The sequence below is a fragment of the Hipposideros armiger genome, unplaced genomic scaffold (assembly GCF_001890085.2).
Source record: "Hipposideros armiger isolate ML-2016 unplaced genomic scaffold, ASM189008v1 scaffold_265, whole genome shotgun sequence".
Classification (NCBI taxonomy): Eukaryota; Metazoa; Chordata; class Mammalia; order Chiroptera; family Hipposideridae; genus Hipposideros; species Hipposideros armiger.
The window spans coordinates 129,138-152,266 of NW_017731615.1; the positions used below are offsets into that span (position 1 = coordinate 129,138).

General features: G+C 37.2%; 1 protein-coding gene and 1 pseudogene across 4 annotated transcripts in view; one reads left to right on the plus strand and one right to left on the minus strand.

Moving 5' to 3' along the window:
- Window positions 1-23,129, plus strand: part of NUBPL (NUBP iron-sulfur cluster assembly factor, mitochondrial) — a 195,752-nt gene that overhangs the window by 128,205 nt on the left and 44,418 nt on the right. For all 4 annotated transcript variants that reach the window (XM_019656760.1, XM_019656763.1, XM_019656762.1 and 1 more), the window contains one exon: window positions 15,939-16,032. In XM_019656760.1, coding sequence (XP_019512305.1) covers window positions 15,939-16,032 — 94 coding nt within the window. The remainder of the gene's footprint in view (window positions 1-15,938; window positions 16,033-23,129) is intronic.
- LOC109390364 (cell division cycle-associated protein 3 pseudogene) lies at window positions 5,131-5,665 on the minus strand (annotated as a pseudogene).

The following is a 23,129-nucleotide window of genomic DNA, read 5'->3' on the forward strand; positions in this document are numbered from 1 at the left end:
CAGGGACTGCAGCCTACGTTGTCGCCGGCGACTCACAGCAGCTCAGCTCCAGGTTGTGCTGTTGTTCAGCATCTTAGCTGTGGACGGCAGTGTCACTGGCCCTCATATGTTGGATCCGAACCAGGGCCCTCTGGCGTCCCAAGCCAGCTCTTAACCAATGCGCCACTCGGCCGGCCCAGGAACTTTCTTATTTAACTAAACTCGAATAGTTTTTAGGATATGACAGGATCCATGAAATTGAGTATAAAAATAAAGTTAGAAAATGAGTAGTTTTTAAAAGAGGGCAGAAACCTTTCTTGTTGTTTCACAGGTAGTTGGTCTTTCTTTCAGTTTGATGACCATAACTAGACAAGTCTGTTTCTCCTATGTAATCATGCCTATAGCACCTGCAAGTGTAGAACCCAGGGCCTGCAGACTACCCAATAACTGTCAGTACTGATTTTAAGTGTTTCATATTTCTATGAATGACAATGTCACATGACAAATTTCAGTGATTTCATTTGTCATGAGAAGCAAAGGACAAATTTAGGAGCATTGATGAAAGTTTCATGTGTAGAGGAGCTTTGCTGCCACAATTATTTGGTAATCCAGATACAGTTTTTAAGAGATGTGTTGACCCTGCATGTAGGGACTTCTGTGGCCCACACTGCTGATGGGTGTGCAGTAGTCCTCCATTAAGGAAAGAATACCAGTCAGGCTTTTATTTTTACAACAAAACATTTCGGCCTTTAAACATCTGATTTTAGAGCACATGAATTTTTCATTTATAGATTTTTGCTGCTGAGTTTAGGTTATAATGTTTGGCCAAATATCTGTCACAAGCCTTAGATGATTGCTGATTGAAAGAGCCTTGCTGAGGAGTGTTAACCAGTCATTCTTGAGGTTTTTTTTTATAGATCGGTTATGTAGCTCATCTTCATAAAACCATCAAAATGTTGTACTCTGAGCTTTCATCAAGCATCTGTGTAAGAAATATCTATGAGGTCTGACAATTAAGTTCATGAACTTGTTGCAAGGATATTGGTAACCTTTTTTTGATATCAGAGGAATTATTTATTATGAATTTGTACCACTGGACAAACAGTTAACCAAGTTTACTATTTGGAAGTGCTGAAAAGGCTGCATGAAAAGTTAGACGAAAACAACCTGAACTTTTCACCAACAATTCATGGCTCTTGCATCATGACAATGCACCAGTTCACATGGCACTGTGTGTGAGGGAGTTTTCAGCCAGTAAACAAATAACTGTATTGGAACACCCTCCCTATTCACCTGACCTGGCCCCCAATGACTTGTTTCTTTACCCGAAGATAAAGAAAACATTGAAAGGAAGACATTTTGATGACCTTCAGAACATCAAGGGTAATACGATGACAGCTCTGATGGCCATTCCAGAAAAATAATTCCAAAATTGCTTTGAAGGGTGGACTAGGCACTGGCATTGGTGCATAGATTCCCAAGGGGAGTACTTCAAAGGTGACCGTAGTGATATTCAGCAATGAGGTATGTAGTACTTTTTCTAGGATGAGTTCGCGAACTTAATTGTCTGACCTCGTATACCTCTGCTTCGTTTGGAAAATGATGGAAGAAGAATGGGACAGTGGGGATGGAGGTAATTGTAGTTGAAAGGTGGTAAATTCTGTGGAAAAAATGTGGGCTGTTGTACCAGAAAGTTAGTAGCTTTGGTGGGAGGAGGATGTGGATGGTCTCTTTTGATTGTCTCCATGTTTTTTGTTTGTTTGTTTGTTTTTTAAATTAAGACATTTATTGGGTCCATATGTACCTGGCACTGTGCTTGGCCTGAAGATACAAAAGTGAATAAGAGTTGTCCTCTGCCTTTGAAAGAGAGAGTCACTATTTCCTAGGAAGACAGTTTGGCTCTATTGTTAGTGCACATTTCTTCTAATTTTTTGGTTCTCAGGATTCAGCCTTAGTTTTCTCAGTGTAGGTCTCTTCCCCTGTGCCCATTTCTATTTTTTCATGTGTCATTTATTGGGGAGTTGAGAGAGAGAGAGGCGATATTGATTGATTGATTGAGGCCATTAGATAACTTACAGTTTATGTTGGAAATCTGCATATATTTCTTTACTCTGCTTTATTGTCCTGTACATTAATATGTCAGAATTACTGAAAGTATACTTGATTCAAGGAGTTAATTTCTTACATCCAAATAGCCTTGCTTTCTGATGCCAAAGTAGCTGGGTCAGAACTTCAACCTTTAATTCTATTTGTATGTTCATAGCTAGTTTGCTGTTTTAAATACAAGAATCAAATATCAGACTATGCCTGTTTTGATGCCATTTTGCAAAAGTATGTATTCATCATATCAAATAAAATTATTTCTTCAACTGGAAGAGAGAAAAAGAATTCTCATGTTAAAATGTGACTTGAAATTCACAATCTGGTTAACATTAGCCTAGTTGATAGCAAAGATTTTTAAACTGAGAGCCATGATATTTGAAATGTAAAGGACTTATCTGGGTATTGGTCCTGAAACTAAGGCAAAACAAATATGTTCCAAATAGCATATGTTTATCATTACCATCTTATTTGAGAAACCATAGCTTACTAACTAGAGTTAGTTTCTAGGTAGAACACAGGTTTGTACTGAGTCTTACCATGATCTAGTTATTCTCCTTCTATTTCATGGCATGGCTTACACTTCCAGTTCCTGCCTACCTTCTGTGATGTATGGGTGACTGGAGGTAGAGAATAGATTAGGGAAAATTGGAGTACAAGTCCTACTGATATATAGGTTTTTGGCATAATTTTTATTTGAGAAGGATATGATGATACTTTCCTAAGCAATATTAGTTTTCCAGTTTTATAGATAGCAAACTGAGCTCTAGGAAGTGACTTTTATCAAGTTTACAAGTGATGTGCTAACAGGTTTGTTTATCACCTTCCTATCCCTGCTCCGGGAGGGCAGGAACTTCTTTTTTTTTTTTAGCTGAGCCATCCTTCTACCTATTGGCAGCTTAGCGGCAGCTCAGCTGGGGCTGGACATCAAACTGCTGTTGCTCAGAGCTCAAATTCTTGAGCGAGCTCTTAACCAACTGACCCACTCGGCCGGCCCCAGGGCAGGAACTTCTGATGTCTTGTTCACTGCAGTGTCCCCAGTGTCTACAACAGTACCTGGCACATGGAGATGTCAATATTAATTTCTGCATTAGGGTTAAATTCCATAATGATTATCCTCTGCACCCACTTATTTATACTCTAGCTTTAAGCACATGTATTAATGTGTGATCTGTAATAAAAATATGAAGACAGCAGGTAGTTATTCAGGGAAGAACAACTTCTAGACACACTGCCACATCCATTTGCTCATCAGGGTACAAGATTATTGTGAACAATCCTAGATGTAATGACCAATGTGCTTAAATGAGAATAAAGGAACAGCTGCTCATTTAATGGTCTTTTAATGAATATACAAAATTCAGTCCGTTTTTCTATTTCTCTGCAATTTAGTGATCTTAGGTTTCTTAGATGTCTTTTGGTTACTTCTGAAGTTATTATGTAGTTTAGAAGTTGGAAAATGTGGAAGTTGAGATTGGAATTATGTTGTTTTATGTGTTTATTTTTTCCCCAACCCTCAAATCTTTCCCACCTATATCTGTATCATTTCTATCTGTATTCTCATACATGTATTTCTTAATCTTTCTCAAAATCCTTTGTGTTAAAAGTAGTTATAGCTAACAGCGGCAGCATTATTTTGTTCTCACTAGGAAGTCACTTATGACAGTAAATTTACTGTTTTCTCTTCAGCTTTGTAGGTGACAGGCCTACTTAACAGGAGTAAGGCACAGGTCACCAAAATGTAGAAAGTTAATTAATCCACTCAAACAGCAGATGTGCCTTTGTTTCTGCTCACTTCTTAACCCTTATTTTTAGTCATTTACATATTTTAAAAATGTATTTTAACCAAATGCTTTTCTGCTTAGTTTTATTTGTAATTTGCCTTTAATTTGAAAAAAAAAAGCCATTTAACACGGTTTATGTCATCTAGGCATATGGCAAAGATACTTTAAAATTACTTGTTCAGATTATTTTGGAATGTGGTGACCTCAGAAATGAACAAATACTTTCTTAGCATTTGTTTGTAAGAATAAACATGGTATGCTCATTGAGAGAAAATTTAATTTTGACTTTCAGGATATGACAAGCTTGTCTTTAAAGTAACTTTTTTCAATATAATGCTACTATTTAATGACCTATTTTTTTTTAAAAGACCCATAATCTCATTTCTTCTTTTGGAAAAAATATCTCTCTAGAACAGTTAGTGGTTGTTTTTGGGTTTTTTTGTTTTGTTTTTTTAAAGATTTTTATTGGGGAGTTGGGGGGGATGGGAACAGCGCTGGGGAATTAGGGGAAGGGGAACAGCTAAGTTGTTGTCCTTCAATCTTAGTTGTGGAGGGCGCAGCTCCCAAGTCCAGTCGCCATCCAGCCACCTGTCGGCAGCTTGCGGCAGCTCAGCTCAAGGTGCCGTGTTCAATCTTAGTTGTGGGTGAGCATAGCCCACCATCCCATGTGGGAGTCGAACCAGCAACCTTGTTGTTAGAAGCATGTGCTTTCACCAGCTGAGCCATCCTGCCACCTGTTGGCAGCTCAGCAGCAGCTCTGCTTGGGCATAGCTCACTGGCCCATGTGGGAATCAAACTGGCGACCCTGTTGCTCTGAGTCATGCTCTTAACCAACTGAGCCACTCGGCTAGCCGCTAGAGTGAGTTTTGAAATTACACATATGCCCACACATTTATAGTTCTATTTTAGTTTAGGGGCATCAGAGAAAACAAGCCTTTCCTTAGTCTCCCAAGGGCAAGAAGGAGTGAGAGAACACAGCATATCACTGAGCTCCTGTTTAGCCCAGTGCTAGGGCTTCACAGAGCCTAGTTCTTTACCAAAGGAAACTGCTGATTTTCCTTATCATGGTCCTGGCCTTGCTACCATGCTTCTTCTCCACTGTTTATAAGTCATCCAATTCCCAGAATGCTCCCTTCCTTTAGTTCTCCAACATTTCACTCAGGAGAGGCCAGTTACCTTGTTGTGGTCTCATGGTGCTGGGGGGTTGGCATCCTGCAGGATGGTAAGGGGAGATCTCCCTAGTACCTTGCTGTTTGGAGTTCATTTATTAATTAGATCAGGGAGTTTCAGGGTCTCTCAAGGGCTTGCTTGAGCCCCGCTGGCCACAGGGGTGTCTGTGAGCTGTCCTATTTCCTCCTTGGATAACACCTGCTTGGAGGGAGCTCCGTATGACTCAGGTGGCCTCTGGTTCTCAAGGGATAGCTGGGTGCCCAGAGGAAAGTCCAGTTCAGATGCAGGTCTCTGGGGTAGAACAGGCTCTAGGGGAAGATTTGATTTGGGGGTTTCAGGCTCAGATACTTCACTCAGCTGTTTCACCAGTGTGCTTTGTGGGGGTGTCTCTCCTGCTGGTCTTCATAGGTATCTGTGCAGTCCCAAGGGTAGGAGAGCAGAGGTCTCACTCCTGGGCCTGATGAGGACCCTCCAGCTGCTCTCCTGCAGGTAGGTTGAATGTGGGGTTTGCATCTAGAGAGGAGTGGGAGGCAGGATGCTGGCACTAAGTGACTAGGATCTGCTACTCAAGCCAGATGCTTGTGCAGTGGAGGCCGCACTGGAGTGACTGCAATGCTTTTGGCTGAAGCCATCTCTACCCAGAGGAGTAGGATAGGGCAGGGCCCACCCCAGAGGGCTCAGGGTCTCAGTTCCATCTCTGGGTGCACAGTAGCACTCTAGTTTAGTGATTGGTGATACTTTATTTAACTATTTTTCCATTAACGGACTTTGAAGTTTGAACCGCTCTTTCGTTATTTACAAAAATCTTGCACTGAGCATTTTTGTATATGAGGTAGCACTCTTTTTGGATATATAATTTCTGTTTTTATTAATTAATCTAATAAAACATGGATTATGGGTGTACCTATATGTGTGTAAGGGCTAAGTGAACCAAATTGCTGTCTTTGTGAATTTAATGTTTTTCGAGGTGACTTTACATTGCACTACGTTTTTTTAAAACTACTTTTTCTTTTCTTAAATTTTTTTTAGTGAGAAACCTTTAAGTTCTCTATTAGTAAGTTTCAGTTGTACAATGCAGTGTTATCAACTATGATCATCATGTTTTACAATAGATCCTCAGACCAAATTCATCATATAGCTGGAAGTTTGTGCCTTTTTAAACAATCTCTTCCTATTTCCCACATCCCAGCCCCTGGCAACCACTTTTCTACTCTCTGTTTCTATGAGTTTGGCTTTTTTTTTTTTTAATTACACATATAAGTAATACCATGCAGTATTTGTCTTTTTCTGCCTGGCTTACTTCACTTAGCATAATGCCCTCGGGAATCCATGTTGTCACAAATGGCAGGATTTCTTTTTTTCTCATGGCTGAGTAATATTCCATTGTGTGTACGTGTGTGTGTGTGTGTGTGTGTGTGTGTGTACATACATATCTATATCTATATCTATATGTATAAATAACATCTTCTTTATCCATTCATCCATTGACAAACACTTTGGTTGTTTCCATACTTGGTTATTGTGAATGATGCTGCAGTAAACATGGGAGTGCAGATATCTCTTTGATATCCTGTTTTCATTTTCTTTGGATATATATGCAAAAGTCAGATTGCTGGATCATATGGTAGTTCTATTTTTAATTTGTCAAGGAACCTTAATACTGTTTTCCATAGTGGCTGCACCAGTTTACATTCCCACCAGTGGTACATGAGGGTTCTCTATCATCCACATCCTCTCTAACACTTATTTCTTGTCTTTTTGATGATAACGATTCTAATAGGTGTGAAGTGATTGCTATCTCATCATGGTTTGGGTTTGCATTTCCCTGATGATTAGTGAGTAATATTGATCACCTTTTCCTGTACCTGTTGGCTATTTTATGTGTCTTTGGAAAAATGTCTTTTCAGTTTCTCTGCCCATTTTTTAATCAGATTGTTTGTTTTTTTTTGTTTTTTTTGCTATTGAGCTGCATAAGTTCTTTATACTCATATATTATGGATATTAGCTGCTTATCAGATATACGATTTGCAGATATTTTTTCCCTTTCAGTAGGTTGCCTTTCAATTTGTTGATTATTTGCTTTGCTGTGCAGAAGCTTTTTAGTTTGATGTTGTTCCACTTATTTATTTTTATTTTGTTTCTTTTGCTTTTGGTGTTAAATCCAGAAAATCCTTGCCAAGATCAACATCAAAGAGCTTACCCCTGTTTCCATCTATGAGTGTTACAGTTTTAGGTCTACTTTCAATTCTTTAGTTTATTTTGAGTTGGCTTCAGTCAATGGTATAAGATAAGGGTTCAGGTTCACTCTTTTGCATATAGCTGTCCATTTGTTTTCAACACATTTTATTGAAGAGACTATCCTTTCCCCATTACATATTCTTGGGGAATCACTTTCTTAAATTTTTTAAAAATAGAACTATATCAGAAAATTTAGTTAGTCATTCTATAGTGACCCAGAATGAAATTGAATTGTTGTCTCAGATAGTTTTTCGGGAAAAGGACAGAAGCCCTGTGTTTTCAAAATGTGGGGTGAAGACACCTTGTAAAAATCAGTTTTTCTAACTATTTTGGAGCATAAGGTATTAGGCCGTCAGGCAAAAAATATTGCTACTGGATCAGTCATAGTTCAGGATTCTTTTTTTTTTTAAAGATTTTTATTGGGGAGTTGGGGGATGGGAACAGCGCTGGGGAATTGGGGGAAGGGGAACAGACAAGTTGNTGTTCAGCATCTTAGCTGTGGAGGGCAGTGTCACTGGCCCTCATATGTGGGATCCGAACCAGGGCCCTCTGGCGTCCCAAGCCAGTTCTTAACCATCGCACCACTCGGCTGGCCCTGTGGTTGTTTTTATTGTTCTTATTCTGCAGAATAAGTTTTGGGCAAATCCTTTGATTGCTGAGATTTAGTTTTTTGTTTTTTTTTTAATTTGTAAAATAAAGACATTGGGCAAGATAATTTCTGGTGCTCCTTGTAGCTCTAAAATTCTCTATTTATACCATTTTAAGATGAGGACACAGAGGCACAGAAAAGTTAAACAGCTTGTCTAAGTTCAAACTATGAATTAATAATAAAACCTTGATATCTGACTTTCTGATTATTATGTTTATTGACACTTGCACACAACCCTTATGCCTATTACTGAATCTTTGCTGATTTCTTTCCTTATTAAAAATACAGTAGTTTACAAAAATTATGCTACAGATATAATCCTTTTTATTTTTTAAAAGATCAAATATATTTCTATAGTCTCAAATTGAATTCTTGTAATTTAGTAGATGCTTATTCATATTTTAAAAAGTGGGAAGTCTTATGAATAGCAGTGCCTGTGGCAACTGAAGACAAATCAGCAAACAAAGCATATGTGAAGTTTCATAGTCTGAGTAATGAAGTAAGTAAAAAGTAAACCAATCTCAGATGGAGCAAAAGAAAAAAATAGGAAAGATTCTTAGGTAACAATTTTTTTTTTTTAGCTGAGCAATTCTGCCACCTGTTAGCAGCTCAGTGGTAGCTCAGCTCGGGCCGTGAATCAAACCGAGGACCCTGTTGCTCAGAGCTCAAACTCTTGAGCGAGCTCTTAACCAACTGAGCCACTTTATTCCATCATTTTCTTGATCCAAAATTGTATTTGAGTATGTGGTAAGCAACTGAATGAGTCAGGCTTTCTTTTGTTGGCTGAGTATATCCCTGTCGTGAATGTTTCTAGAAGAAGTTTTGTATTAGTTGTAAAGTTGGATTAGATCCATCAACCTTTAAGAATTTGTGATTGAATCTCTTGCCCACTCCTCACCTCAGTGGCAATTTCCTCAACTTTTCCAAAATGAATCTATTTTGTAAATTATGACATTTTATAAAGATGTAACACATTAACTCCTAGATGAGCTAGAAAGAGGGATTTTAGGATAGCAGCCAGAGTAGATTGGAGTTCAATACAAATTTAAATCTAAGTGCCTTGCAAAATTCAGCCAAATTTCTAAAGGAAATATGACCGTGTTATAAAATAAATTGTTAAATATGACAAGTAGCTTTTAGCTTTCTTGTTCTTATATAAAGTGCCCCCCCCCCTTTAAAAAGAAAAGAAAAGCTTATTTTGTCATTTTGGTGTTTTGGATAAAAATGCCTTTTATTTTCTGTGAGCAAATCCCTTACAAATATGTTCCAATTTACACAAACAGATCATAGTTACACTTTCTTTTTTTCTTTTTTAAGTAATTGGAAGGAACCTTAGTAATCATCTAGTCTAAAACATTTTATTTTACAGATGAGAAAACTGAGGTCCAGAGAGGTTAATTGGCTATCCCATGGTACTATAGCTAGTGAGTGACACAAATGATTGGAATTTAGATATGCCAATTTCCCAGACTAACATTCCTCTATTTAATGAACAGATATCTGGGTTCTTGTCTGTACCCAAATAGATTATAGTCTTGATTTTTGCCACACTTCCCCTTTCCAGTGCTGTTTTTTTTTTGTTTAATCATAATAATTAATGTCTGAATCAGAATTTAAACTCCAAAAGCTGCATTATAATAGCTCCTACTTAAAATATAACTGCATATGGAGCTACAGTTTTTCTCGGTTGATTTCCTGTTTGATATGATTTAGATCTTTAAAGTTTTAGGATAAAATCCACTGAGCCAGTTTCAAAAATATCATTTTCAAAAGCTGTAGGTATTTAAAAAAAAAATCTTTAAAGTATTATTGAAAGTTAAAATATTCTTTAACATCACAAAGTCAGGAAATTTATAGTCAACATTTCCATGGTTACTAGGACCCTTACTTTATAAAATAAAAGACTCTTAAAGGATCATGTACAGAAAGAATACTATGTCATACCATAAAAAAAATACTCAAAATAAGAGAAACATCACTGTAATTAACCAGAAAAGGAAAAAATTTAAAGGAAATGAATGATTCTTCTATTTCTTATGTTATCTAAGTAAATAGTTTTCTGTGAGTCTACAGACTCTGTTTTATACAGCAATCTCCCTTTATCTGTGGGGATGTGTCCCAAGACCCCCAGTGGGTGCCGGAAACTGCAGACAGTACCAAACCCTCTATGTACTGGTTTTTTTTCCTACACACACATCCATATGAGAAAGTTTATAAATTAGACACAATAAGAGATTAACAACAATAACTAAATAAAATAGAACAATTATAACAGTATACTGTGATAAAAGTTATGTGGATGTGGCCTGGCTCTCAGAGCAGTAGTGTCGCTCAAGTTCCGTAACCTCCTCAAGAACCATCAAAACCACTGCGCGATGACTCTGGATTTTCTCCGTGGGGCTCCATGCAGCTTCCATGGCAGCTCTAATCCCGCCCCTTCAGGACCTTGAATCCTGCCAATATCATTTCTAAGGACTTTTTAAAAGAGCATTATAGTTTTCCTTATTAAAGAGAATACTACACATCTCAATATATTTTATAAAGTCTCCCAAATTAGGTTAGTAAAGTGCTTTGTTATTCCTACCGGAAAAAAAATTCTGAAGCTTTAGCCCTTAGGCATATAGGGAGAGTTTTTATTTTTTAATTTCTTTCAGTAATTAACAAAAAAAATCTTGATTCTCAGGCAGGTTTGTAATATTTTAGGCCTTTTTTAGTAGCAATCCTGTCCTACGCTAACATCTGCTTCCTAGGTTGTGAACATCTGTACATATAATCAGTTGGCCTAAAGCAGGACTCTAGAGAGCTTAGAGAGAGGTTCTCATAATTAACTGAAATATTGTTACTTTTGTGGTAGCATCATTATTTTTATACTGTAAGGCTTTACTGTTTTAGTTGTAATGTGGATTTTCATGGGCATCTGTGGGCGGTCCTGGGAACTGCATAATCTTTTAAATACTATTTCAGAAACTAAGTATAGAGTTACCAAAGATTGACCCATGTATCAACTTTTGGATAAGAAGTCCTTTGTGAATGGTGCTGTCTCCAGATTGCTCTATACCTCTGCTAGAACAACTAAGGAAATGGGAGACGATGATAAATGGAAAGATAAAGAGTCAAGTTTCTCTTTTCTCTCTCAAAACATTACTGCTATCACTTGGGTTGGTTTGCCTTTGAAGGGATTTATTCAAGTAATCTACTCCCACTACTCCCTGCCCCTTTTCCTATAGAAGAGAAGACATTTGAAAATGGATTAGAGAACTTTATCATCTGAAAAAAAAAAAGAAAATATTAGGGAAGAACATTAACATCATTGTTGTAACTTGAATGATGTGTTCTCATTTTATAACTGGGACAGCTCTTATAAAAAAGATCTCAAGGATTAAGTTTAATGTATTTTGTTGCATCATTTTCACAAGTCAGTAGGCTATCAACACAAGTAGAAATCTTTTTGTTATTCTGATTTTTATTATGGTATTTATATTTAAATAATTTCACCTGTGTAGCCATTTTTTCTTGCAATGAAAATAAAATGTTGCATGATTTTATGACTAGTTCACTGGCAGAGCAAAAAGTGTGGTTTAGACTTAAAGAAAAATGCTTTATGTTCTTCTTTAGATTTGTATTGCATATAAAAGGTGCCTCACATGGCAAAAAATGTTAATTTTAGTAGCATAATAAAATTGTAAGTGGCAGCTTGACTCATAGAATCACTCAGGGGATGTTGAGCGAACACTGGTTAGGCATTACGGAGGGGACTGGATGTGAAGAGGGAGTCCAGAGGTGCATAAAGAATGGTGTCTTCTGTCAGGGAGCTTACTGAAGTTGGGGAGATAGTTACACATAAAAATAATTGCTCTAGAATTCTTAGAGCTTGAAAACCCATTCAAACCCTGGAGGTTAGTTGAATAAAAAATCTTAGGAGCTCAGTAATTGGTCTGACACTGTGTCCATGGGCCTGAGACAAGTTTTGCTGCCTCTTCTTTGCCAGAAGTGGCCTGCTTTCAGGTCTGGGATTCTGAGCAAAGTACAGGGAATGTTCTGTTTGCTCTTAGTATAGGGCTGTGCCTAACTAGGGGTCGGAGAACCAAGAAATCAGGGACAGATGGCAGAAATTAGGTATCGGGTACAAGTGGCAACAGATACATGGCCACGATCAGAAGAAGGACACTACTTTCAGAGCTACTAATTATGAGTCAAATCTATTCAGTCAGTAATTAAGAGCAGACAGGAAGGAAAGAGGCAATGTCTGGCCCAGCCCCACTTACTTTAAGAATTTACCCTACACTAATGGAATATTCCAAGCATCATGTGAATAGGCTGCCTGGACACCCCCACTTTGAAATGATTCAGTCTAGATTTTGTCCCAGTTCTCCTGCTTCATGATTTCTTTGTTCTTTAGCTGCACCTTTTTCTTGCCCTTAGACATCTAATCCTTCTTGGCTGCTACTTGGGCTCTAGCAGGCAGTAGCTCTGCCTCTCTTTCTCTGCAGTGATTTTCCTCCCAGATTCCCCAAGGCCCGGGGTCCACCCCGACTGCTGTGATTTTCACCAGGCTCACGTTGGCCTTGCTAGTAGACATGGAACATTCTAAAATCAAGAAAACTGGAACTTCCTGGCAGCCAATATCTTTCTTTTTTTCTTTCTTTCTTTCTTTTAAATTAAAGTTTATTGGGGTGACAATTGTTAGTAAAGTTACATAGGTTTCAGGTGTACAGTTCTGTAATACATCATCTATATATCACATTGTGTGTTCACCACCCAGAGTCAGTTCTCTTTCCATCACTATATATTTGATCCCCTTTACCCTCATCTACCACCCCCGTCCCCCCTTACCCTCTGGTAACCACTAAACTGTTATCTGCGTCTATGAGTTTTTGTTTCATTTGTTTGTCTTGTTCCTCTGTTGCTTTCCGTTTTATATCCCACCAATATATTTCAATGTTAGTATTAATAAATGCTATAAAACTGGGACTCAGATACTGATGTCAGTTCAAATCATTAAGCCTTTGTGGAATGCCTACTGTGTGTGAGGGCCAGGTTCTTTTTTTTCAGATAGTTTAAATTCAGTTTAAAAGTCATTTGAAATTAAGTGCTTTAACAGGGAAGTATTTTTAGTTCCTTGGAACCTTAATAACAGTTCTTTTTTAAAGAAATTGGAGCCAACGTGATAAATATGGTTAAACGCCAAGGAACAACAATGATAAATTGTCGGCACCAGTCATTTGATGTTCTCTGAAACGGAGACTTGTCAGTCTGCCAGTGCTAGGAGTTTCAATGCAGAGGATATAAAATGAAAAGTATCCTGTATCTCTTTTTGTAGATAGTTTCATAGAAGATGGTCATGCGTAACTTTGAGGTAACTATTTTTCAAACCAAGGAACCCCATATTGAAAGTGGGCTCCTTTATGTTCATCCTCTCATCGCTCTTTTTTAAAATGTGTCGTTAAATCAGTATCAAGTACATGTGTTTGAGAAATATCATAGAATTCCTAAAAGACAAGTCAATATCTAATGTCAGATACTATACATGTTTTGAAGAAAAACGGGAAGTGAGGGAGGGAGATTGATGTTTGGGGGTGCTGTTTTAGACAGGTGGTACTGACTTCCCACCTGTACTTTGAATGAGCCAAGCACATCCCCTCTTTCAGCCTTTGCATTTACACTTGCTGTGCCTGAGATGCTTTCCTGCAGACAAACGCATCACTATTTTTCTCACTTCATGCAGGGCTCTGACCACCCTGTCTAAATAGCACCTTCTACCATTCCATTCTTTCTCCCTACTCTTCAAGTATTCTTTACCATCTGACCTTGGGAATTCAAGAGATTCAAAGAAAGCCGGCTGAGTGGCTCAGTTGGTTAAGAGCTCGCTCAAGAGTTTGAGCTCTGAGCAACAGTGGTTCGAGTCAGCCCGAGCTGAGCAGCCGTGAGCTGCCAACAGGTGGCGGGATGGCTCAGCTAAAAAAAAAAAAAAAAAAAAAAAAAAGAGATTCAAAGAAATTCTTTGATAAATCCTTTGCTGCCTGAAATCTTGCTATTTGCTTTTTGAAATTCAGGAATTGAAGAGACTTTTAAAAAATATTTCTTGCTATTTGATCTGGATATCCGAATCAGGAACCAAGTAATTTTGTATAGTAAGAGATACTTGTTTTCTTCACAGCACTTTTTACTCTCTGATTTGTCTGTCTGTTTGTCTGTCTGTCTCCCTTGCTAAAATGTTAGTTCGCGGTGGCTGGAACTTTGTTTTACTTACTGCTCTATCCCCATCACCTGGAACAGTGCCTGGCACTAATTGATTCTCAATTACTATGTGTTGAATAAATGTGTTAATACATGCATGAATCCATTTAACCCAATATCATCTAAATTTTAATTATAAAAATATATGGTTATATAGAAAAGGCTTATTTTACATTATTAAGTTCTAAAAAACAATGTGGAATTAAATACACAGTATGATTTCCACTTATATTAAAAAAATTCTCGAACCTTTGCATATGTTCATTTATTCATTCATTTCTTGAAAGAAAAGTTATTAATCCTCTCCAGTGTATCCATTCTGTGTTGGGTATTCTAACTCAGCTACAGTTTCATGAGAAGACAGATAATGAAACGACAGTAAATGAATGCTACCCTTCCCCTCACTCACTGCTCTCTAGCTATGTTGATCTTTGTTCAGTTTCTCACACTTACTAACCTCTTTCTTTGCACAGGTTATTTCATTATGTGCTTAATAGGTGTCTCCTTCTATATTATAAATTCTGTGAGGCTATGGACCATGATACCATTTAATTATTAATCCTTAGCTCAATGCCTAATATATAGTAGTTACCCAATAAACATTTGTTGAGTGATTCAATGAATGAACAATTAGAAGTGCATAGGAGGAATACCATAATCTAATCTAATAGAAGTTAGAGGAAATACATTCAAGCTAGGATCTGAAGAATGAGGAGGAATTAGTGAGTGAAGAACCAAGCAGAGTGTTCTGGAGCTTAAGCTCAGACTATCCTAAAAGCAATAGAAGGGTTTTAGACAAAAAAGTGGCATTATCAGATTTGCATTTTAGACTGACCATTTTTTGCTGGTGTTGGGAACAGATTGGATGGTCAATGCTGGAGTGGAGAGATTGGTTCAGAGGCTTTCGTGATCGATGGCTGTGGCCTTCGTTGGGTTCTTGGCAGTGGGGAAGAGATTTACCTCTGAGATTTTTAGAAAGCAGAAAAAGTAACTGGGATGGTGAGGGAAAGGGCAGAGTTAAGTGTGATTCCAAGCTTCCACCTTTGGCAGCTGAGGAACCTAGGGCCATTCACTGAGACTGGGGACTCTGAGGGAGAGGCATATGAGGAGAAGAGAGCCTGAGGTACCCTTGGGACCTATGTAAATTGAGGCTGAGCATTGAGGACTTAGCTATGTAGCTGAATTTTTAGGTATAGATACTTAGAAAAATGCATGGAAAGAAATCAAGTGTTATAGTATTGGAACTCTAGTTGTATCTCCAACATTTCTTATTATTAACTTTTGGTTTTCATTATTAGTGTGTTTTATCAAGGAAAAACAATAAACTTTAAAAAAATTCTATTAGGATCTACCATAGGAAATGCTGTACCAAACCAAACCAAACCAAACCAACAAACAAAAAAACCCCAAAGGACAAAATGCTAAGGCCTTCTTTGATAAAATATGGGCTATTCCCAATGAAAATAAAAGATTGGTCCTGAATAGAAGCCTGTTGTGAAATGGGTTCACTGTTAGTGTATGTGTGTGTGGGCTAAAGGGGCATCATTTGGCAGTTTAACCTTATCCAGAGAAGGTCTGCTGGAGTCAGACACTGTTTCTTATTTATTCATTCATTTATTTATCATTCATATATCTATCCTCAGCACAGTCCCTTGTATTTAGTAATTGCTCAAGTGAAAGCTATTCTTTTAGATTTGTTATTAATACAGTTATTGTTGTTTAAATCACTATTCACTATAGTTGTTATATAATGATGTTATTTGTGTCATTTTGGTTTTTAGGTAGATTGGGGTCAACTGGACTATTTAGTTGTTGACATGCCACCAGGAACTGGAGACGTGCAATTATCAGTGTCACAGAATATTCCCATTGCAGGTAAATCTTAAAGTTTAAAGTAATTTGTGCTATCATCGATGTTTTGCTGTTGCCATACAGAAAACCAACTTATGACCGGCAAACATTTTTATGTCTCTAAAAACATACTCATTTCTAAATTTTACTTTAGAGATCAAATTCATAAATTGAACTTTTCAGAATATTACCAGAATGAGTATGTTTGCGAAAACACAAAGGCACTTTGAAAAGGTGGTGGTATCAGTAGTATGTGAGTATTATTTGGGTAGAATGTGGCTGTTTGGTTCATAGCTCCAGCACAGCCCAGCGCTTTATAAGTGGTGGGCATGCAGGAAATATTAACTGAATAAAATACTACTGAATAAGAGTAACTATTAGGAAAATTTGGCTTTTTGGTAAATACACTATGGGAAAATTTTACATTCTGCTAATTATTTAATGTTAATGTCAAGAGAGCAATAAACATATTAGGTTACCTCGAATACACAATATTATAATATGGTAGTGGATATATTTTTTATGATATACAATTTAAATATTAATATTAGTAGTTAGCTTTTATGTTGAATCTGTTTCAAAGGATTTTCCTAGATTCCACTGGAGAAATAGATGTAACTCTCTCTTATATAGGTACAAGAAACTTTTTGTGTAAAATGGAATTTTTAAATGTCTTTGCAAATCAGTTATTTATTGGTAATAGATAACCAAGAGGTATCACTGACATTTAATTATCAAAAGGTTTAGAATCTAGGTGTTTGAAAGATATATACATTGTTTGGAAATATTAATATAGCATCATTAATATGAATATTTTTGATATTTAAATATATTTATAACCTAATGGAGTCTGAGGCTTTTTCTTTAGTGAGGGAAGCTATAAAGTATGAGATGGGAGTAAAGTGAGGTAACCACAGAACATAAACCTCCCTTTTTGTAATCAGCATTTTATATATACTGCTTTTTCTTTTTTTAAGTAGTTTTGGGACTTTTATATTTCTCAATCTTAAGAATTCTCACTAAATGTTTATTGAATAAAATGTGTTCCTGGCATCTTGAAATGCCTATTGCAGGTTTCCAAAATGCTTACATTATTCATGTGGATAACACGTTGATGAAATTGGGCTAAGTTATCATTTGTCCCCCGAGTTGTGACTTGTTACCCTAAGAAAGTTTAATTTGTTTCATACAGATAAACTGATGTCCCTAAGCAATTTGCCTTTGTTTACTCAGACGACAGCTCCTCTGTTTTGACAGGATTTATGATTATATCATCCTGTTTTAATTTGTACTTATACTCTAAAACCAACAATGTGGAGATTTGGGGTTAAGATTTGCTTCTCCTTTGAGGATTTCTTTCTTATATCCTAAAATTTAACCAGTATGTTTCTTATTCCTTTCCTGCCCTGTAGTAGGTGGTTAATATTATATGAGCATAAAAAGCAGTTATTTTTTTATTGCTGTAAAATATATATAACAGTTCAGTAGCATTAAGTACCATTGTTATGCAACTATCACCACCATCCATCTCCTGAACTTTCTCATGTTCCCAGACCGAAACTCTGTACCCATTAAACCATAACTCTCAATTCCCTTCTCCCCCTAACCCCTGGCAACCACCATTTCTTTTTAGAAACAGTATATATTAAGATGAGGGAATGAGGAATGAGGAAAATATTATTTAAAAGATTGCATTAAATAAAAACCTAACATTAATTGTATGATATTAATGAAATATTAAACCCACTAACATTTATCCATATAAAAGTAGAGGCTACTGGAGAGGATCCAAGGATAATTAAATCACAAATCTTTTCTAGAGTTCCGCACCTTTTTTTGAGTCTCGGACCTCTTGAGAATTTGATGAGTATATGGATTCTCTTCAGGAAGATGTATTTGTACCTACAGAAACACTATTTTTCGTATAACTTTAGGAGGCTCACAGTCCTCAGGTTAAAAGGTCCAGCTCTTGATGACAGAGTAAGGAGAAGAGCAAGGCGGGACAGAGTGGCTGGTAAGAAAAGAATGCAGGTAGCTGTAATGCAGAGTACCAGTGCTATATGGGGGATGAGGGAAAAAGGGAGCATGGGTTTGAGGGGAATTATAAAACACTTCATGGAGATGAGCCTTGAAGAATAAATATGATACATTGGAGAGCATTCAAGATAGCACCATGCCTGGTTTACTTTGCCTTTTCTTGGCCCAAGGGGAAGAAACCTGAAAGTAAAACTTCTAGTGTTCTATAATTCTGTTATGGAAACAACATATATTTCATTCCCCAAGTCTGATCCATAAAAAAAAAAAAATAGGGCTAAGGACTAAAGATGCTTTTGAAAATACACAAACAGTTATTTCTGGACTATGGAAATAAAATGATTGTTTATCAGTATTTTTGAAATTTTCTGTAATGAACATGTATAGTTTTATAATTTTAAAAAAGTAAATAGAAAGCACTAATTTTTTAAGGACAATAGATTTCTGTATAAATTGGTACCATGATGATTGCCTGTTACTAAAACACTGCCATTTAACGACAGCCTTCCATATATTAATTTTATATGTAATTATCACAGGTGTTATATCATCCCTATTTTCTTAAATCTTTGAAAGGTTAAGTAACTTTCCCAATCTGACACAGGTGCAGTGGGTCATAGCTGAGGTTGATACCAGTTCTGATTGAGTTTAAAGCTCATGCTCTTAACATCTACATCAAACAGGCTTCATGCAAAATCCAAGAATGACACATTGGTTTTCTGAATTTAGTTCTAGTCCATTTAAACCCATTTAGGTTGAAATTATTGTAATCTAGGTGATCTCTGATAAAAATAAATTTGTCTGTGAATATGCCTAAACCTGTGCACCCCTATATGATGAGTATCCAACCAATGGTCTGTATTGGTGTTTACTATATTGGTGTTTTGTTTGTGTTTTTTTTGACTCTTAAGAGATTGTTTTGGGAAGGTCTGGAGGCAGTCTAGAAGCAATCTCTTTTGACCTTTTGGAGCAGAGCCCCAAATGATACTTGGAAAGATCATTATTATTTTGGGGCTGATTAAACTGTTCTTGGCATTTGGCTAGGTTCCAGGCACACGGACTCTCAGGATAGAATTGAAGTTAGCAGTGTTAGTACACTCATACTATGGGTTATTGTGTCACTATCAAAATTAATAGCAATGAAAAGACTAGATTTTCTACAGTGTACCATGTATTAATTTTATAATTAGAAAAAATAGCGAAAGATGGAAGTACCTTATTTAAAAGGATGTGAGGGGGAGTTGGAGGGAGGCATTGTGTCTGTGTGTGTTTGTCAAAGGTTTAATTCCTGAGATTTGGTTTTATGCAGGCGAGTGTCCTTTCAGAGCTGACATATATGGAAGTACCCAAATCCAGCCAGCTCCTGGGACTTAGAGGGAAGGACATCAACTACAAAGTTGCTGGCCTGGTTTGAATCATGGCTTTCATCAATTTACATAATCTGGAACAGCCTGTCAGAACCATGTGTGCCTTTCTAGGCCTAACTGAATTATCTGCTCTCTAATTATAAACCTAATTTTCCTTTCCTCTTATCATGGACTTCAGAACTCTTCTTGATGCTACTCTGTGTTGTACCTTATGTCCCATATACCATAAAGCACATAAGCTAATGAGACTCCTATTTGAGTCCCCCTGTGATTTGACTTTCCTGTCTTTCTCACTAAAATCTTTCACATACCCTGGGATAACCTCCCCCAAATCCTGGCCCCTCCCTCTTCCCTTTACTTTCCAAAGTCTATCTTTACATACTGCAGACCCTCACTTAGAATACTTTTCCTCCCCAATCCGTGGGTGCCCGAATCCTGCATACCCTTTATTTCAAATGTTTACTCCCTGTCATCTTCCCCAATCCCCCAGTGAGGAAACATTTCTCCCTCCTTGGAATTCATATAGCATTTTATTTGGACCTTCTCGTGTTCCGCATTCAAAATCTGCATGACTGTGCTATCTTTGGTACCAGATTGTTACTCTCCAGAGGGCTGAGTCTCTGTTTCATTCATTTTTTTTATTTCTCACAGTGCCAAACTCAGTGTCTTACTGTAACCACTCAGGAAATGTCAAATCAATGATGCAAGTTTTATCTGTGTCTATATTATCTTCCCAACTAGGCTGTAAGCTGCTTTTGAATGCAAGAATTTTTTCTAATTATCATAGTATTTCCTACAGTACCTTGGGCAATGGGTTATGCAGTTAATTTTGATTGATTAAATGGCAAAGCTAGTTGGCTATTATCACTGTTTATGTGAACAGATTTGTGCCGCCTTATCTTTCTTACCACCCTGCTAACTCATTCCTGTGATTTCTTCAATCCTGACTGCTTTTACCTCGGTGTTTTTTCTATGTATTAATTAAAGAAAGTATTTATTAAAAACACATTTTACTTTACTTTTCCTTTGAGAGGAAAAATACATTTCATTTTAGATTTATTTATGCTATTCTTTTTCCTGTACTATTTAATGTATGTAATATCCTTGTGGTCAGTTGATACCATTTAGTATTAATGTTGTTTTGGTATCTGAGATATATTATGCATGTGGGCACTTGCTATTTGGTTTCATGCAGGCTCTGTATTAAAGTACTAGTGAGAACCATTGCAAGGTAATAATAAGAAATTCTCTTATTTACTTGCAGGGCTGTTAGCCAGGTGCTAACTGCCTCTCTGACTCTTTAGCCTAACCTGTGGAACACCTGCCTATCCCACAGATAAAAGGATCAAATGAGATGATGAATTTAAAAGCTCCATCTAAAATGTATGGTATTTTTTAGAACTACTTAAAAGAGTTTTTTGGAGGGTGGTGTGGTGAAATATTGTGAGTTAGAAAGGGCTTTTATATCAAGTTTGCATTTCTCTGGGTCATGTTGAGAGTGAAATGAAATGTTTTATACTTGGAAAGGGACATCATTTTAGAAAATTCATGGAGGCAGACCCATACAAGCAAGAAGATCCTATTTCTGAATGCTAATTAGCAACTCCTTGTATGTGCTCCTTTTTGTTCCATGGGATGGATGACAGATTCATTATAAGAAGAAACTTCAAAGGAAAAAAAAAGTCATCTTCTTGTTTGTTTTAAAAGTGTTGTGTAGCAACAACAGTGATAAATGTTGACAGCAATATTAGTGGCTAATGATTTAATTTTGAGCCTGCGTGGATTACTGAATCATGCATACTCCAAATACCTAGTAGTTGTAGTAAGTGAGGGAAAGGAGACAGCATAAAGGATGGGAAGGAACCAATTATAGTCTTTGGATTTGCTCTTGTCTTGTTGAACTTGCCAAGGGGAAAAGGCAGAGTTGTTAGTACTGGTTTTGTTTTATTTTTCTTATTACTTTTTTTGGGGGCGATGGGGATGCTGGATTTTTGCTTGTTGTTTGTTTGTTTAGCTTGTAAATTAAAGGTACTGAATTAGGTAGATTGCAGGGTTGACTTCTGGTTGTTTTTTTTAATGCATATTGATGAACTCTTAGGAATTATTGAACACTTAACTATTTCATAATAGAAGAGGATTAATATTTCTTTGAGGAACATTATTAAGTTCCTTGAAATTTTTGAAAACATATATGTGCTGTGCCACTATTTGAATTCTAATAGATGTTACCTAAATTATTTTTTTCTTCCTTTGCTTCAACTGAGGTCCTCTGTATGGCTATCTGTAGACTTTCTTAATTTGTTTTTAACTCTTGCAATAAAGTGAAGAGTTTATTTCTTTTTTGAGAGACTAGAGAATTTTAGTAAGTTATTTATGTTAAGGTTGCTGTATTAGCCTGGCAGGAAACCGATGACATACCTCAAAAGGAAGTAACAGAACAGAGTTTAAAGAAGGGACTACTTACAGAGGTGTGGTCAGCATTAAGGAATCCAACAAGAGATGGTGAAGTCTCCAGAGACTAATGACAGTAGGACGTTGTTACTGTCCCTCTGCCTGTAGGGGCAAGGGAGTGAACAGTGTCAGTGTAGCCTGGTGACTACTGGAGCCACGGAATAGGGGCTACCTGTCAGGAGCTGTGGCCTCAGAGGAACACAGCTAAGGCCAGGACTCGTGCAAGGTAAGGAGGAGCAGCATAGGAGGCAGGTTAACAACACTCCAACCTCTTTCTCCTCCTAGTCTCATATCCTGCTGATACCTCCTAGTGGCAGATCCCTATCAGAAGTCAGAGGGCAAGGAGACTAAGATGATACTGTCCACAGAGGTCAGCCACCCAGGCACTGGTCAGGACAGAGAGGGGTGGAGGATGAAGCAGAGCTTGGGAAGGAAAGGCAGTGGAGCGTAGTTATTATCTGGAAAATACCCAGAATCGCTTCTCTTCTTCATGGTCATCATTACAATTGTGAATCACTGGCTTGCAACAGATGAAATACAAAGCAAAGATTTGTGCCCTCTAAGTTTGCAAGCTAATAGAGATACTGGTAATACTGTCGAATTAGTGGAAGTCCATACTATATTAGAGGGCAAAATTGTACTGTCATCAAATTTATGAACAGAATATTTGTACTGTAGATAAACAATGATACAAGTTTATTTTATGTAGTGGGGAGTAATGGATAAAAGAGTTTTTCTTGATAGGATAGAGTTATGAAAAAAATGTCCCCTTCATTTTATTTAGTAAAGACTGATGCAGGAATAAAACTTTTGGAAATTATTCTTATAATAGAAGAGACAAAGACTGAGCAGTTGAGAGGGGAGCCATCATGGGGTCCCTTCTTTGTTCTCTCTCTTTTTCTTCCTGGGAAGGGCAGAAGTAGCACACACAAAAAAAGGCCAGATAGTCCTAGTGTGGGTCCTGTTTTGATTTCTTTCTCCTAGAGAGGAAGAAGCTACTGTATAGACCAGTCAACTAGACAAGATGCTAAAACATCCAGGGGCTCAAGAAGAGCTGCACCAGCAGACTGGTATTACGTTATGCAAACGAGGTGGTGCCCTTTCTTCCCATCTAGGACCCTTCCTGTCTGGACTCTATATATAGGTGGAAGGAAAGCCAGAGGCTATTTTGCATCTCATTTCACTTCAGTGAAATAGGGTAGGAATTTTTAACTAAGGCACCTTAATATTTCAGTCATTGTTTAAAGTGAAAGGCATTTGTTGCTTGTG